The 15,760-nt window shown below is 55.6% G+C and overlaps 1 protein-coding gene across 4 annotated transcripts; it reads right to left on the bottom strand.

Moving 5' to 3' along the window:
* Window positions 1–414: 414 nt before the first annotated feature.
* NAGK (N-acetylglucosamine kinase) lies at window positions 415–14,337 on the bottom strand. 4 transcript variants are annotated; one of them, XM_063310016.1, is made up of 10 exons: window positions 14,272–14,337; window positions 10,169–10,298; window positions 9,427–9,525; window positions 8,605–8,746; window positions 7,861–7,971; window positions 6,781–6,893; window positions 5,484–5,571; window positions 1,869–1,966; window positions 1,075–1,153; window positions 415–740 (listed from the first exon to the last, which is right to left on the bottom strand). In XM_063310016.1, exons 1-10 carry the CDS (start codon window positions 14,298–14,300, stop codon window positions 550–552), a joined length of 1,080 nt encoding a protein of 359 aa, XP_063166086.1. In that variant the 5' UTR covers window positions 14,301–14,337; the 3' UTR covers window positions 415–549. The 4 variants fall into 4 exon arrangements, with proteins under 4 accessions (XP_063166086.1, XP_063166088.1, XP_063166085.1 ...); XM_063310018.1 differs by having other exon boundaries at window positions 10,214–10,298; XM_063310015.1 differs by lacking the exon at window positions 14,272–14,337 and adding an exon at window positions 13,709–13,803.
* Window positions 14,338–15,760: the final 1,423 nt, after the last annotated feature.

Raw genomic sequence — 15,760 nt, 5'->3', positions numbered from 1 at the left:
CCAGCCAAGGGGAGGGAAGGTGAGAGCAAATGACTTGAGACTGTTTTGCAAAACCCTTTATCTGTCCAAGCATTAATCAGCAGGAAGTCTAAAGCCTTTGCTTTGTCAAGAAACAGCTGGGTTGAGGGCAGCCAGGCCTGCATCTACGAACTTGTTGACTCTCCAGCTGCTGTGGCAGCCCCACAACTCTGGGGCTGCTGTTTGCGAAGTCCTGCTTTCAGTCTGATTTTCCCGAGAGGCATGGCCTTCCCCAGCTGGCCTGGGCCAGTGATGAGGGGAAAGAGCCATCCCTCTCAGACTGGCAGGAGGAGGCCAGGCCCCGGCCCCCCTGCTTGGACTCCTCCTAAGCAGAAGCAGAAGCTCGCCAGCTGGGTGTGCCCTGCCCAGGCACCACGCTGCTGTGTGATGCGGCCACCAAGCCCGGGCTGCTTTTTATTAAAGGATGTTACGTGGCCTGCTAATACAAACTGGGCTCCTCGCAAAGCAGAAAAGGCTGTCCACACACCGAAACATCAAAAGGGGCGGTCTGGAGTGGCACAGCGCCCAGCTCTAGGCAAAGGAGTGGGCATAGAAGATGTCCACGTTGGCCGTGTAGTCCAGAGGGACAGCCTGGCCGATGTGCTTGGCCCCCAGGCTGGCCCCTCCTAGCGCTGAGGACTGCTTCAGCTTCAGGAGGCTGAACTTGGAGAAGGCGCTGCTGAGGTGCTCGCTGCGGGCCTGTTCAAGCACCCGGACGAATCCTGGAAGAGGAGAGAGCTGGTGGGTCCCTCCCGCCAGAGGAGCCGCTTGGTGGTGCTCTGAGCAGGGCACCTCGCCTTTCGCTGTCTGACAGCTGGACGGCTCAGGATGGGGGCCAGCTCAGCTCCGCCTGAAGCCACCTCAGCTACAGCAGGGGAGGCTGTACCCCTCTGGTGCACTGCCTACTTCACGGGGCAGGTCTAGATTCTGAAGCTGATGCCAACCCTCCCATTAATCCGAATCGTCTGGAGAGGCCCAGCCATGTGGGCGCCTGAGACAGAAGCAACTTTGGCTTGCTGAGTGCAGCTGCAATTGGGGTCCCCCCTTCTTGCTCACCGTCTTTCATCATCTCCCAGCTGTTCCACACCGATCCAACGCACACAATGGGCAATCCTAGGTCACCTTGCAGAAGCGTCTGCAGGAAAGCACAAACACCAGAGGCTTTGAGGATCTGTTGCTGATTGCCCCCACCCCAGAATACCAGAAAGGCTGCATTATGCACCTCCAAGGCACCCTGAGAGCTGCAGGGCAGATGTGGTCAAAGCGGCCTAAAGGAAGCAGCCCCACGGAGAATGGCCTCTCTCGGCACTCAGTTTGATCAGATAAGCCAGGGCAGGCAGACCCGAGGGAAGAAAACTCCCAGGTAAGATTCTCCAGGGATGCAACATCCTGAAGGATGAGGCAGCAGGCATCTGGCTTTCACACCAAGGAGGGAGTTAATTCCCTCTGCGCTACAGCTGTATGCCAACTGAGTACGCTACTGCTCTGGTTGAGATGGAACAAGTGCCCTTTTTCTTGGTTCCTAAGCCAGGGTTTGTTAAATGAGCCACAACTGGCTGGATTCATGCAAGATGCTAGACCACACTGTGGCATAGGGTGTTGCCCGGAGGAAGGAGACACTTCCCTCCAGAAGCCAGCTGTGATCCAGACCATAAAGCAAGGGCCCTCGTCTTTTCTAAAGAAACGGTGGGAGCCTTGAAACTCTTCCCCAGGTTACGTTCCAGGATCAGTGTCAATATGGTTTCCTCTTGGGCCAGAATTAAGTTTGGGGTGGTGTTCTAGGGAAGGGAAGGAGCAACTGTCCTCACCCCAGGCCCCTTCTTGCCACCTGACAATCTGGGCTGAGTTACCTTGTCAATTTTTGGCAGCACAGCCACGATATGTCGTGCCAGGACTTCTCCGGCCTTGTTGAAAATGTGACGGCACAGGGGGTCCCCCGCCTTGGCTCCTACAGAGGGACGGAGAACCTGTTTTACCATTTATTTCACCTACCCCATTGGCGCTCTCCAGCCTGGGGTGGCCCAGCATCCTAATACAGCCCCGATTCAACCTGGATTACAGGACCTTCGTTGCACAGAGATCAAGATGGCCTGCACCGCTCTCCCATCTTGTCACTGCAGTGAGCCCAACCTCACCCCATGAGCTTCACTAACAGCGAGATTCTGCGTCCTGCTTTTGGTCCCATCATATATCCCACGTGGCATTTGAAAGAAAAGTGTTTTCTTCAGATCTTTGTAGTGGCAAAGCAGAATTAGAGGGAAGCCCTGCCAGGACAAATTGGCAGCCAAGGTGCTTTGCTACTCGGGTGCCCAGCCTGCGAAATTTCCTTGGCAGCTCTGAGAGCACACCGTGACAGCACCACCCCCTTCCAGGGCTACCTGCTTTGAGTCTCCTGGTGGGACCGAGACACCATCCCCAAAGTCTGGGGCGCTGGGGGCCCTTGGGTGGCAAATCCAGGTTTCCGCATCTCTGCATCCTTCAGAGGTTATGACTGTCCTCCACTCTGGCTGAGGACCCTTGTGCCCCTCCCAAGGAAGGGCTGGCTTGTTGACTTGAGTTTAGCAATGGAGCTATACTGCAGAGCTGGCTTTCTTGCCGTGAAACGTATTCCTCTTTGTTTGAAAAGGCTTCAGCCAGAAAATGACAACTCAAGTTAATAGTAGAGCGTGTGCGTGTACACAATGAATTTTTGTTGTTCCCAAGTAGTTTGAGACAACCGAAGTTTCTGCAGTTTGGGCAGAGCTGAACAATCAGCTAGAAAACATACCCGCCCACAAGCACATACCTACCTCCCAGAAGCTTCTTTCTCCCTCACGCATGTGATTTGGATAAAAATAAAACCAGGTGTGGCCTTTACTGAGATTGCACCGGGACATCTGGAAGCCCAGCCCTGTGAGCCAGCCAAACTCAAGTCTTTTGAAGCTGAACAGCATCACAATGGGGTCTCCAGCACTGGGGGTGTCCTGTCACTTTCACAACAGAAGTATGATTTTTCTTCTCAACAGCCTGAATCAGTCTCTCTCAACCCCGGCAACTTTAAGATGTGTAGACTTCAACTCCCAGAATTCCCCAGCCAGCAAGGGAAGTTGAAGTCCACACATCTTAAAGCTGCTGGGGCTGAGAGATGCTAGCCTAGACTACAGCTCACTGACATGTACAGTTGTAATCGAAATTATTCAGGCCCCGTTGCAAATCAGGTTGATTGTCAAAATGTACAGACTTTCAGCTGTCTGCAATGAACAAATCAAATAAAAGCAATTGGAATAGCTCAACACAAGGAATGCTTCAGGTGGTGTCCCCAAAGCCAACTGAAAATGCAACTTATGACTTTGCCAGTCTCAAAATTATTCAACCCCCTGAACAGAATCTGTCACAACAGCACACATACAGTATGCAAAACAGGTGTTGTCTCAAGCACACCTGATGCCACTAATCAAGGGCTTCATTAGTTGCACCAGGTGTGCTTGAGCTGGAACACCTGAAATACCTGAACTGGCTAGGGGTTGGTTGAGTGTCACGTTTGACTGCATGTTAGAAATACAGTCTGGCTAAGTCAAAAGAATGGTCCAGAAAGGTAAGAGAAGTGATCATCGCCCTTCACAAACAAGGAACAGGATACAAAAAGATAGCCAAGGCACTGAATGTTCCTAGAGACACCGTTGGAGCATAGTTCACAAGTTCAAAGTTGAAGGAACAGTGGTTACACTACCTGGATGGGGCAGAAAAAGGAAGCTGTCAATGGCTGCAACCAGATTTCTGAGAAGGCAGGTGGAGAGAAACCCTCGAGTGACTGCAAAAGACCTGCAGCAAGACTTGGTGGCAACAGGCACTGAGGTTTCAGTGAGCACAGTAAGGCGTACTAAACACAGAAGGTTCCCATGCCAGAACTCCAAGACGTACACCACTACTGACCCAAAAGCACAAGAAAAGTTGGCTCCAATCTGCTCAAAATCATATAAATAAGCCACAGAAGTTTTGGGATTCTGTTCTGTGGAGCGATGAAACAAAACGGGAACTTTTCGGCCCGATGGATCAGTGGTATGTCTGGAGGAAGAAGAACGAAGCATGCGCTGAAAAGAACACTCTGCCCACAGTTAAGCACGGTGGTGGCGCAGTGATGCTCTGGGGCTGCTTTGCATCCTCTGGCACTGGAAACCTGCAGCGTGTGGACAGCAAGATGGCTTCATTGAAGTATCAGGAAATCCTAGGAGAAAACGTCATGCCGTCTGTAAGGAAGCTGAAGCTTGGGCGTCCTTGGACCTTCCAACAGGACAATGGTCCCAAGCATACCTCAAATTCCAGTAAGGCTTGGATGCAGAAGAAGTCCTGGAAGGTTCTACAGGGGCCATCACAGTCACCTGACTTGAACCCCATAGGAAATCTCTGGTGGGATTTGGAGAAGGCGGTTGCAGCACACAAACCCAAGAAGATTACTGAACTGGAGGCCGTTGCTCATGAGAAAAGGGCTAAGATTCCTCAGGAACGCAGCCAGAAGCTGGTGTCTGGCTATGCATCTCATTTGCAGCAGGTCATAACAGCAAAAGGGTGCTCTACTAAGTACTGAAGATGCTTGCCATGAAGGGGTTGAATAATTTTGAGACTAGCAAAGTCATTATAAGTTGCATTTTCAGTTCACTTTGGGTCACCATCTGACGCATTCGTTGTGTTGAGCTATTTCAATTGCTTTTGTTTGATTTGTTCATTGCAAACAGCTGGAAGTCTGTATGTCTTGACAATCAACCTGATTTGCAACGGGGGCTGAATAATTTCGATTACAACTGTATGTGCCCCCGTTCAAGCCCTGAGGGCTTTTGGTCACAGCCTTGCTCATGGGCATCCCCTGTTGCTTCTCCTAGCAGTGAAATGGGCATAGCAGAGCTAAGATGGTGGTAACCAGGATCCCATGGAGGGAGACACATTTCAAGCTGAGCTGGCAGTCAGCAGGTTGCAATGTTCAAGCCCTGCCAAAGCAGAACTGCTGCCTCACATGCCAGCATCTCAAATGCAGTGTTGCTGGCTCCCTTCTGTCCAATGCCAAGGAAATTGTGCAATGTTTCTGCTCCCCCCTTCGCAGGAGCTCCAGAAATCTTAACCTCCGGTTTGAAGCCCAAAGCCAGCGTTGTAGTAAGCCATGCTGCTGGCAAGTGGGTCTTGTTCGTGCACTGTGCTAAGTCACAGCTCATCTAAGCATGCTTTCTTGGGGAAAAAAAACAACCATAATTTTCCCTTTCTAAGTATTGGGCTCCTTTTTATAATTTTTAATCTGTCTGATGCTATGATTATTCAATAAACACAGCAAAAAACACAGTGGCCTGGGTTTGCATTATTAAACCATGCTTGCAAATCTCCATCAGCTGCCAAAGCTTAGCACGGTACAAAAGCTTGACTTGGGATCCACCTGGGCAGGGCCCCTGCAGCCTTCCTGGCATCCCAAAGCAATCCCCCGCCTCTACCGCAGGCCTTACCTTCAGCCAGCTTCTGGCAGAACCCTGCAAACTTTGACTTCTCAAAGGTCCTGTAGAGATGAGTCAGGAGCCCCATTCTGTCGGAAACCTGTCGAAACAAGGAATGCCTAAGATTACCAGAGTCATTTGGTCGACTCTGCCCTGCCTTTGATCCCGGGGGCTCCCACGAGATAATGCCTCTTCCTAGCCCTTCGAGGTAGCTTGTGGGGGGCTGAGGAGGCAGATGGCAGGCAGAGAACACATCAGCATTCTTGCTGTTCCTCTGCTACAGGCAGTCCTCGCTTAACAACCATTCATTTAGTGACAGTTCAGACTTACAACAGTGCTGAAAAAATACCAGCTTATGACCAGCCCTCACACTTACTACCACTGCAGCGTTCCCCTGCGGTCACACGATCACTACTTGGGTGCTTGGCAACTGGTTCGCATTTATGACCGTTGCAGCATCCCGCAGTCACATGATCACCATTTTTGACCTTCCTGGCTGGCTTCTGGCAAGCAAAATCAATGGGGAACCATGTGATTTGCTTAATGACCATGTGGCTTGCTTAACGTCCATGGTGATTTGCTTAACAACCATTGCAAAAAAAGTCATAAAATCAGGTCAGCTTCGCTTGATGACTGCTTCGCTTAGCAACCGAAATTCCGGTTCCAATTGCGGTAGTTAAACAAGGACATCCTATACGTGAAAGCATTTTTAGCGCTGCACATCCATGAGCATGGTTGCAGCCTGGTATTTTTATTTTTCATCGTTAGCGATTTCCTGTCTTGTCATGAAAACGTAAAGGAAGGAAGAAAACAGCTCCTTCCCTCCTCCCTTCCTTCCTTCCTTCCTTCCTGAGCCAACCCAAACCCCAAACACAGTGCAGTAATACTAATACTGAATTGTGTACTGAGATGCAAACCAATTTCTTCCCTGGCATTAGAGACTAGCCTCCAGAGATGCTCAGAAGCTTCCAAGTCCTTCCTCGAGGCACAGAAACCCTACAGATGTCCCTCAAAATGGCCCCATACTATGTCCCCTCTGGAGTCAGAAGCAGAGGGACAGGCAGACCCAGCCGCTCCTGGGCACCACGTGGCAGGAATGCCTCCCGCACAAGCCCCATAGCCCAGCCTCCCTCTTGGGGCATCTACAGCACTCCAGCACAGGAGACTTCCCATGCAGCAGCATCCATTCCTTCTTTCCCCTTCCAGCCCACCTCTACAGGACCTCGGTCTGCCCTTCCCCTCCCACCAACGTGTCGCACACAGACGAGTGTGACGCTAAGGTCTGGTTTGTGACAGACCAGCCGCTCACCTGGAAGTAGTCAAACATAGCCTGCTTCACACAGCTGATGTCATGCGGGGGGACCTCCAGGTTGTCCAGGCCATCAAACACAATCTTCACAGCCTGGTGGGCAATCCAGTAAGCTGCCAGACACCAAAAGAGATGGTCAGCCTGGGGGCTGGCGTTCGCCTTGGTCCCCCTCCATACAATGCACAAAACCCAGTGCGCTGATTTCCCAAGGAGTCCACCGTCCTACATGCCTAGATGGGCCAGATGATGGTCGGCCAGTCCCTAAATCTCGAAGGCATCTTTTCTCTGCCCTGGGGGACCGATGCGCTGCCGTTTCAGCGTGTGGCAACTTGGTAAAATTGACCCAGATTCTATTAGGGGATAAACTTGTAGCCTGCGTCAGCGCAGACACACAACCGGACTTCTACATGGTGGTATCCAAAGTCCTGCGTAACCCTTTAGACAGGGAGCTAGAACTGGCCCTCCCCCACCGATCAATGTCTCCAGTGGTGCACCTTGGGAGGAATCCCCCTCAAAGCATCCTGCAAGGGCAGCAAAGCCTAAAGGGCAGCTTGTAGTCAGCAGGGTGTCCAGCAGACTGACTTCCTTGCTATTTTTACCCATAGCTCTAGGAACTATTCACATTTACTGACACGGGAAAAGGGAAAATGGCAAAATTAGCTGCCCCTCTATCTACATTTTGAACAAAATAGCCAATAAATCCCAGAGTGCTCCGGGCACCTCCAGAGCATGGGCTCTGTGTGCTCGGCCACATCCCCAGGCACTGTGGGTCCCCGTTCCACCTACACAGAAACCCAGGTCTCACACAGAGAGAGATGACCTGGAGGGAGATCAAGAGAGGCTCAAGTCACCGTCAAGCGACACGGCGAGGGTTGCAGGATCCAGCTCAGAGGCTGTGCGGCAAGCCGGGTATTGGGGAAGGTCTGTATCTCCCGAGAAGTCCTCTGTGGATCCAAGAGGTATTGTCTGCCCCAGCAAATCTGACCATGTCAGGAGAGCACATGATAGGACTTGCACTCTGAGAAGCCAGCTGCAAGCTCATCTGTCGGGAAGATCCTGGTCCACAGACTATTTCCTCACCTGACCCTTCATCGCCCATCATGTGGCCCCATCCTCCACAGCTGATCTGAGAGCCGTCAGGATTGATGAGCTTGCAGTTGGAGCCAGTTCCTGAGATGAGCACCACACCACCTGGAAAGGAAGGAAATGACCTTAATGGTGGATAACGGTGCATCCCGGGCCAAGCGGCTGGCCTCTGCTTTGCCCATTTCTCTCCATGAAGAGGCAAGTCAGGACTTGGGCCTTCCCCTCATTCCTCTAGGCTCACAGCTCTTGCAGTCACCTGTCTCTGGTGCTGTGCACAGTCATGGAACAGAAATGAGTTCCTCCCAGTTCGGTGTGGTGGGCACCGGTGGAGAACCTCTCAGACAGCAGATACCAGCCACACAGGACTCCCTTTTGGCAGCTTCCATGGCAGAGTTCAAGGTACCTGTTCTCTGCAGGCCCAGGTTAGACATGAGGGAAACCTACAAGCCTTGCTCACACATTACTGGGGCCTTAAGTAATTTTTGCCTTATCCTCAGGGTTGCTGACCTGAAGACTTAGACTTGAGGGCAGTGTTTCTCAACCTTGGCAACTTTTAAGACATGTGGACCAACTCCCAGAATTCCCCAGCCAGCCTTGCTAAGGTTGAGAAACTGCTTTAGGGGGATGGCCAAAAGGCACCAGGGACCCCACTAACAAAGATTAACTGAAGAATGGGAAAGCTGGAAGATGAGCCTTAAGACAACAGGAGAGGTAACCAGATGCCCCCATAATCCTTACCAGTGTTGGTGGCAGTGGCCATGGCCCCCGTGGCATCAGTCGTGATAAAGTAACTCTCACTCAGGTGTGGGAAGCGGGTCTTCATGTCCTCAACGAGCTGCTTGATGGCTTCCTTCTGCTCCCCCCCACTCAGGGAGAGACCCTGCAGTCATATGCAACCACACTGTGAGCCCCCACCCACAACACACTAGACCACCACCTCTGACCCAGATTCTGAGTAAGGCAGCCCAAAATGTACAAGCACCAGGGGGAAATCATGCGTGGGGGAAGCCATCAGGAGGGGAGCCACCAACCTGCCCCACCCTGCGGCTCTTCAGATGCCATGGGCTGCCTGGGTGGATATTTGGGAGCTGCAGCCCCACCACATCTGGGGCCTCTGGTTGGGGAAGCCTCGCCAGGCTCCTGAGCCTTTCCTAATAAAGCCACTGCTTTCCTACGGCCGGGTGCGCAGGGGAACCGCAGGCTGGGGGGGGGGGGGCTCTTCCTCCAGGGCAAACCTTTTCACTGAAGAGCTACCTAATGACCCCCAGCTGGGGTTGAGCTCCACTCTGGCAAATGCAGCCAACTTCTCTTGCTACCCTGGGCCAGCGGCATCCACAGCAAACCATGATGATGCCAAAACATTGACTGGCACGTGACATCACCACAAAAATACTGCCATTGGGGACCTCCACCCCAACATCATGTCTCAGCATTTGCACGATGACGCCAGCACACCTATATCCTCATTTCCCCCACATGCACCAGGCATTGCCCTGAAGCCCCCAACTGGCCCCAAAGTGGCAATGGGAGGCTTTCTTGGAAAGAGGGCAGGAGACTCACCAGAGACCGAAGAGGAGTGTGCGGGTCACTCCCTGCCTTCTTTTTGGCTTCCTGGACCATGGCGTTGATCCGCTCCAGGCACTTGTCTGAACCAACCAGCTTCTCACCCAGAGGAGAAGAGAGACACCTCTTCAATTCGCACTCTTAGGATACGCACACCAACACTGCAAAAACACTTGGCCCCCTCCCTCTGCCCCGCTTTCTGGATTCTCATGTTAAGATAACTGTGCTTTGCTTCTTCACAGCAGCTCTCCTCAATCGAGTGCCCTCCACCTCTGTTGAGTGTTTCCCTCTCACAGCCTCCCACCCAGCACAGGCTGGCATCTGGCAATAAAAACCCAGCACGGCAAGGGCAGCCATCTGGCAAGGGCAGCTGCCAGCTCCTACTGTGGACCGGTGGCCAGTTGTGTGGAGGAGGCCCCTCAGGCCAGCTTCTCCACCCAGCACCCTCCCCGACTTGCAACCCCCCCCATCACTGATGACCATGCTGGCAGGGCGGGTGGTGGCAAGGATCCAGTCCCTGCAGTACAATCCCGGCTGCAGATACCCTAGGGTCCTCCTGGAAACTGGCCAGGGTTGCATGAGTTTACTGGGGTGCGAAGAATCACAGCTATTGTCATCCATATTTAAATTTTATTTTCCAGAGCATTCTCTCAGCAACCCCAAGAAAGGTTGCCATGGAGGCCACGCATTTTAGATGTGCGTGAAAACCAAACAAAATCGAGCAGCTTCTCCTACGCACATTTTCCCTGTACCCACTTGATGGCGAGGAGGACCACATCCTTACCCAGTGGTTGGTGCAGGGCCCCTCTGTCTCTGCCAGAATCTTGCCATCTTCGGAAAGCAGCACCACCTTGGAGTGGGTTCCCCCCCTGCAGGGGGAGGGAAAATGCCCCCTTAGGAGCTACAGAAGAAGATTCTGCTTCCCAGCCCCCTCCCTCTTTCCACCTCAGCAGGGGTCACTGTAAAAATTCCACGAAAAGGTAAAAAACTCAGGACATGCCACGGGCTACCACCAGCCTTCAGGAACCATCCTGGGCAAATTTCCAGATGCAGGACTTCTGGACCAGGCACCTGGCGACTCCATCAAGCAGGCCCATTTCTGGTCATGGAAAAAATATCCGTCCACCATCCTCCTTTGAATGAGCCTCCCCCAAGATTCGAGGGCCCCCCACCCTTTCGGCCTTCCAGACTAAACTCTTGGCATTGGGCTAAGGTGGGGCTGAGCCAGGAGGCTACTAGTTGGGTCCGTCCGGTGCCCGGTGGGAAAGGTTGTTCTGCGTCACGCCTGTTTTTGTGGGCTGTCCTGTGCCACCTAAGATCACTACGTGGGGTAGGTGGCCACATGAGTTCTTGGAATAAATGAATAAATAAATCAGCTTTGGGTTGGGGAGGGGGGAGAGGAAAGAAAGGTGGCCCTGAGGGGTTCATGTTTCTGAGTGCTTTCCAGATTGCGCGATGAGCACCTCGCGTGGAGCCCAAAGATCACTGATTTCATGGGAAGCCCCACTGTGGACCCCCAGTGAAAACCCCAAACTAGGGGTGGGCAGCTGAGTCCCCAGGGCCGCAATGGCCCTCAAAACCCTTTCTGACCCACCTGCTGAAGATCAGGGGCACTGTTTCTTACAATGCTCAGGTGGAAAACACACACGGCCTCCACGCTCAGGGTTGGGCTTCAGACGGCTCTTCCCGCAGAGATACGGCCATCAAAAGATTGCCCTTCTCTGCCAGAGATCGCTTCTCCCACCCCGAGCAGCTGAATCCCCCCCCCCCGCTAAAAATAAGACAACTTCTGGGCACCCACAGGAGGTGGTGGGACCGAAGCAGAGCCTGGAAAGCAAGGTGCACCTCTTCCATGGCTCTCCCCCAGAGCATGCCCTTTGCCCACACAGTCACATGCTGATGCACGCTCCGGACTGCACACCCTCAAGATGACCCATTGCAACAAGCTCACACGTGCCATTTCCACACGAGGTTGTGTGGAGCACATCTAAAATCAACCGGCATTTCAACCATTTCTTCCTTGCATTCACAGCATTGCAGCTTTGGTGGCATCACAGCTACCTGGGCAACCTCAGGAAGCAACCCATGAGTAGGGCCTGGGGGCTTGAAACTGGCACCCTGCCAGTGTTCTCGTGGGTGGGCCTGTTTGTGCCTGTTTGTGCCAAGATGCTGCCAAGAGCTGTGCCCCCTCCCCAGACCTGCCATCTTCCAATTGCTCCTTCTCTGGGCCCACTCGCAGTTCTGCTCCCCACAAGTGGCAGCCTGGACCCAGAATGTCATAGTGGCAGCACCCCACAGCAATCTGCAATCTCACGAGGGATGCTGGGGTCACGGGGGAACAGGGCCAGTGGTAGCCACCCCAAAGGGAAGGTTTTTCCTGAAGACGTGAGCACGGCAGAATTCTTCACGCTGTTCCAGCCCACCCTTTCCTCTCCTCCCAGGACCCTCCAAGCACCATCCAGAGCTCCAAGCAAACTACCAAGGCTTGGATAAATCTTGAGCCACTTGCACAATCAGAGCAGAGGAATGAGGAAACAACTACAGCGTTGCACACCCTGCTGCTCCAGGATCCCATCAGCCTCCTTTCAAGGCCATCAGAAGCTGAAGCAAGGGAGCACAGGGTGTGTAAGTTGTGTGCGATGAAGGTAAATCCTGGCTATAGCAGAGAAGGGTCTCAGTTGAGATGCCCCAAGTCCAAGGAGCAGTGGCTGCGCCCCTAAAGCAGCAGGTCTCATGGGGGGGGGGAGACACAGGGCCAAGAATTCCAGCCACCTTCAACACCCCTGGGCTGGTTCCTGTTGGGCCTATTCCTCTGGATCAGTGTCTGTCAACCCTGGCAACTTTAAGATGTGTGGCTGGCTGGGGAATTCTGGGAGTTGAAGTCCATACATCTTACAGTTGTCAGGGTTGACAGACACTGCTCTGGATTGTCTGGAAATGGATAAAAAGGTGAACTTGGTACAAGACAGCTTTCCGTGAACAGAGGGTATCTCTGATGAGGAGTCTTAGATGTTAATAAATATTTGCAAGCAATTCTTCCGAACCGCAGGCTAAAATGGAGGAGTTCTGGGCGTTTTGCCATTTGCCCCTCTTATACCACTGTTGTGCCATCTGCCCTGGCTCCCAGTTGCTTTCCAGGTACGATTCAAGGTGCTGGTGATCACCTTTAAAGCCCTGAGGGTATCTGCCCGTCCCACCAGGTCAGATAGGGTGGGCATTCTCCTGGTCCCTTCCCTTAAACACTGGCATCTGGTGGAGCCTCTCCGTGGCTGCCCTGGCCCTTTGGAACAGCCTCCCACTGAGATCAGAGGACTCCCACCCTCGCAGCCTTCCAGAGGGCTGAAAGGCTGGCCCTTCACCCAGGCACTGGGCTTGCATGGAAGTGGGCCTGGCAAATGTAGAGTTGGGGGGAAGTTGTGGTGCTGTGGTGGGAAGTGTGATGTCTTTTTTGGGTGTATATTCCTTTTTGTTCTTATGGTATGTTGCTGTGAGCCGCCTAGGATTATCAGGCGTGAGAGAGCTGGCCGTATTCTTCCGAATGAATAAATAAGCAGACCAGCTGCCTCTGGACTGGCACATCCCTGCCAGTGAGGCCCACTGAGGTTCACTTTGCAGCAGATGCTATTTTTTGAAGCCAGTGCTCCTCAACCTCAGGAACTTTATGATCTTAAAGTTCCTGAGGTCGAGAAACACTATTTTAAGCCAACAAAATAGGCTCATCAGTTTACCCCCCCTCCCCCCAGCTTGTTGGCTATGCAAGCCACAGTCTTCAAACTGTTTCCAACTTCCTCACCAACAGAAGTGGGGCAGCCAAGAACTGTCCAAGCAAGCAAAGCCGGAAGTGGAGTGAAAGGAGAAGCGCCCTTTGGCCCAGCGGGATCTCAGCCTTCAAACGCGTTCCCAGCAAGACGCCCTTCCTCTTTGCATGACAGCCCTGCCCAGCCCTGCCTCTGGGAAAGTCCCTCTTTCCTCCGGACCTAAACTGACATCAACCCCAGTGATATTGCAGGAACACTAGTTTGGGGGGAGGGGAAACCATGAAACAAATAATTTTTAAAAAAATGCCAGGGAGACAGAAGGCCCCTGAAGCAGCTTCTTTCTCTAATGTCTGGGAAATCATAGGAGTCTGCTAGAAGCCCCGGTGGCATCACCCATCATGACATCATCATGCAACTGGCATGGAGTCTGTCCCTGCACCGGCTGCAGAGCCAAGTTTGAAGATCGTCGGCACCACCCGCTCCACCGCCCGGACGCCCCGTTGGGGAAGGCTGTTTCGTACCAGTTGCCGAAACGGGCCCAGAGAGCAGCGGCTCGGGCACGGGGTGCAGCCCCCATCCCCCGATCTCCCCCTCGGAGTCCCCTCTGTAAATCCGCGCGTGCAACAAGTTGCGGAGCAAAGGAAGGCAGGCCAGCAACAGGAAGCGCGGGGGGGGGGGCGTTGGGCAGTTGGGGGCTCCGCTGCAACCCCCAAAGGACCACCTCGGGGCTCCTTCCCGGGGCTCCCTCTTGGGCCATCAAAGCCCCCCGCCGCGGCCGCTCCAAAGCGGGGCCCCAGAGCGAAGCAGAGCAGAGCGCCCCTTCCCCGCGAAGGGCCACCCGGGGAGGGGCTCGGACGATCCCAAGCCGGCGGGGCGGGCGAGGCCCGGCACGTCTCCGGTTCGGGGCCGCCCCCCGCCCCCCCCCCGCGCTGGGGCTCCCCAGGGCCCACCTGCCATCTTGGGGCGACCAGGGGGCGCGCCAGGTGCGCCAGGTGCGCCCGGTCCGCGGGGGGGCGGGCGAGACGCGCCCCCCGGCCCTCCCCGGCCAAGCCGCTCCCCGCCCGGGGCTGCCCGCCCCGCTCACCCCTCCACGCCGCCGTAGACCGCAGCCATGGAGCCTCCGCAGCGGCGGCAGCAGCAGCGGTGGCGGCGCGCCGGCCCGGCCCGCCCCGCCCCATCCGCGCCGCCCACCCGCCCGGGACCGCCCCTTCCCCTCCCTCCCCTCCCCTCCCCGCCTTCCAGCGGGCGGGAGGGGGCCCGGCCGGGCGGGCTGCCTCGGCGGGTGCGGGAGACCCGGGCGCTGTCGCAGCCTGCCCGGCCCGGCCCGCGGGGCTCCGAAGACGCCGGCCGCCCTGCTGGCGGGGCCGGGCGCAGATCCGGAGCGCCACAGCGGGATTCGCGGGGAGACGGAAGTCGCATGCGTGTCGCCACGGCCAGCGCCCCGCCGCGGGGGAAACCCGGCCAGCGGTCCGCTCCGCCGCCCTTCCCCGCTGGGCGCCCGCCTGCCCTGCCCTGCCCGCCTCTCCCCGCACCTCGCCTCCGCCTTGACTGCGGATTGCGGCTTCGGTTCCCGGCGTCTCTGGCCAGCCGGCCGGGCGGCCCGGGGATTCGGGGAGCTGAAACCTGAACCCCGCGGCGGGCGGGCACCACGTTGGGGAAGCTTGCCTTATTCCACTCTCCCCGCCTAGACACCCCGGGACGGTTTTGCAGGGCCGGCGCGGGGAGCGTCTGCGGGCGGGTGGGTGCGCGGCGGCGGCGGCGGCGGAGCTGCCCTCCGGAGAAGAGAGGAAGGAGGAGGGCGGGTTCACCCCAAAGGCCGGGTCTCCGCCGGCAGGTTCAAGTCACTGGCGCGACCGCCAAAGACCGAGCGGGGAGCCGGTTCCCCCAGCGCCCCAGCCCTCCGGGGGAACTGCTTCGGCCGCCCCAACCAGGACGGAGCAGCCCGGCCGGTCCCCATGCTCCCGTTCGCGCACCCAATCCGGTGGACGTGGTGGGAATTGGTTTCCAAAGCATTCCAAGGGCCCGGTCAGAGAGAGGACGGGCTGCCTGTTACTCGGCTTCCCCACCCCACCCAGTCCCGGTTAGTGCCTGCCAGCACCTAAGCTGGCCCGTGTGGGTGCTGTGACGGGCTTTGAGCTTAATTGGTCCCTGGGCACCCCAGCGTGATCCCCCGGCCCCTGAGCAGCGCCAGAAGTTTGATCGTGCTTGCCCAGCCCTCCGGGAAGAATGGCTTTATTACCCGAAGTGTGTAAACAGGACAGATGGGGAAGCAGCAGCAGCAGGTGGGCCTAAGCCTCCCCCCCCCCCCTGCCCAGCTCCTCCCTCTTCATCTGGAGCAGGGTTCCTCCCCTCCTTTCACCACCCGGTTCCAGCCACTTCCCACACAATCAGCCGGGCCTGCAAAATGGGGGACAGGACCTTTCAAGGGCGGCTAACTAGCCCGGGCCGTGGGCACCCTCACTCCAAGGCTCCCTGTCCTGACAGCTTTCAAGACCCTCCTCTCGGCCCCGTGGCTGGGGATTCAGAGGGCAGTCGCCACATCGCTGGGACGGGGAGTGCAGGGGAGGGGGCCG

This window comes from Candoia aspera, chromosome 8 (genome assembly GCF_035149785.1).
Source record: "Candoia aspera isolate rCanAsp1 chromosome 8, rCanAsp1.hap2, whole genome shotgun sequence".
In the NCBI taxonomy this organism is placed as follows: Eukaryota; Metazoa; Chordata; class Lepidosauria; order Squamata; family Boidae; genus Candoia; species Candoia aspera.
Note: the sequence above shows the minus strand (reverse complement) of the source record. Positions and strands in the feature narration are given on the sequence as shown.

What these genes read in the sequence shown, in the direction of transcription:
- NAGK (XM_063310015.1), bottom strand. Translation starts at nt 13,764, where the DNA reads ATGGGGGCTGCACCCCGTGCCCGAGCCGCTGCTCTCTGGGCCCGTTTC. An exon ending in ACACTCCTCTTCGGTCTCTG is followed by an intron (nt 8,747 to 9,426) that starts GTGAGTCTCCTG and finishes ATATGACTGCAG; the next exon opens with GGTCTCTCCCTGAGTGGGGG. An exon ending in TGCTGCCAAAAATTGACAAG is followed by an intron (nt 1,154 to 1,868) that starts GTAACTCAGCCC and finishes GCTTTCCTGCAG; the next exon opens with ACGCTTCTGCAAGGTGACCT.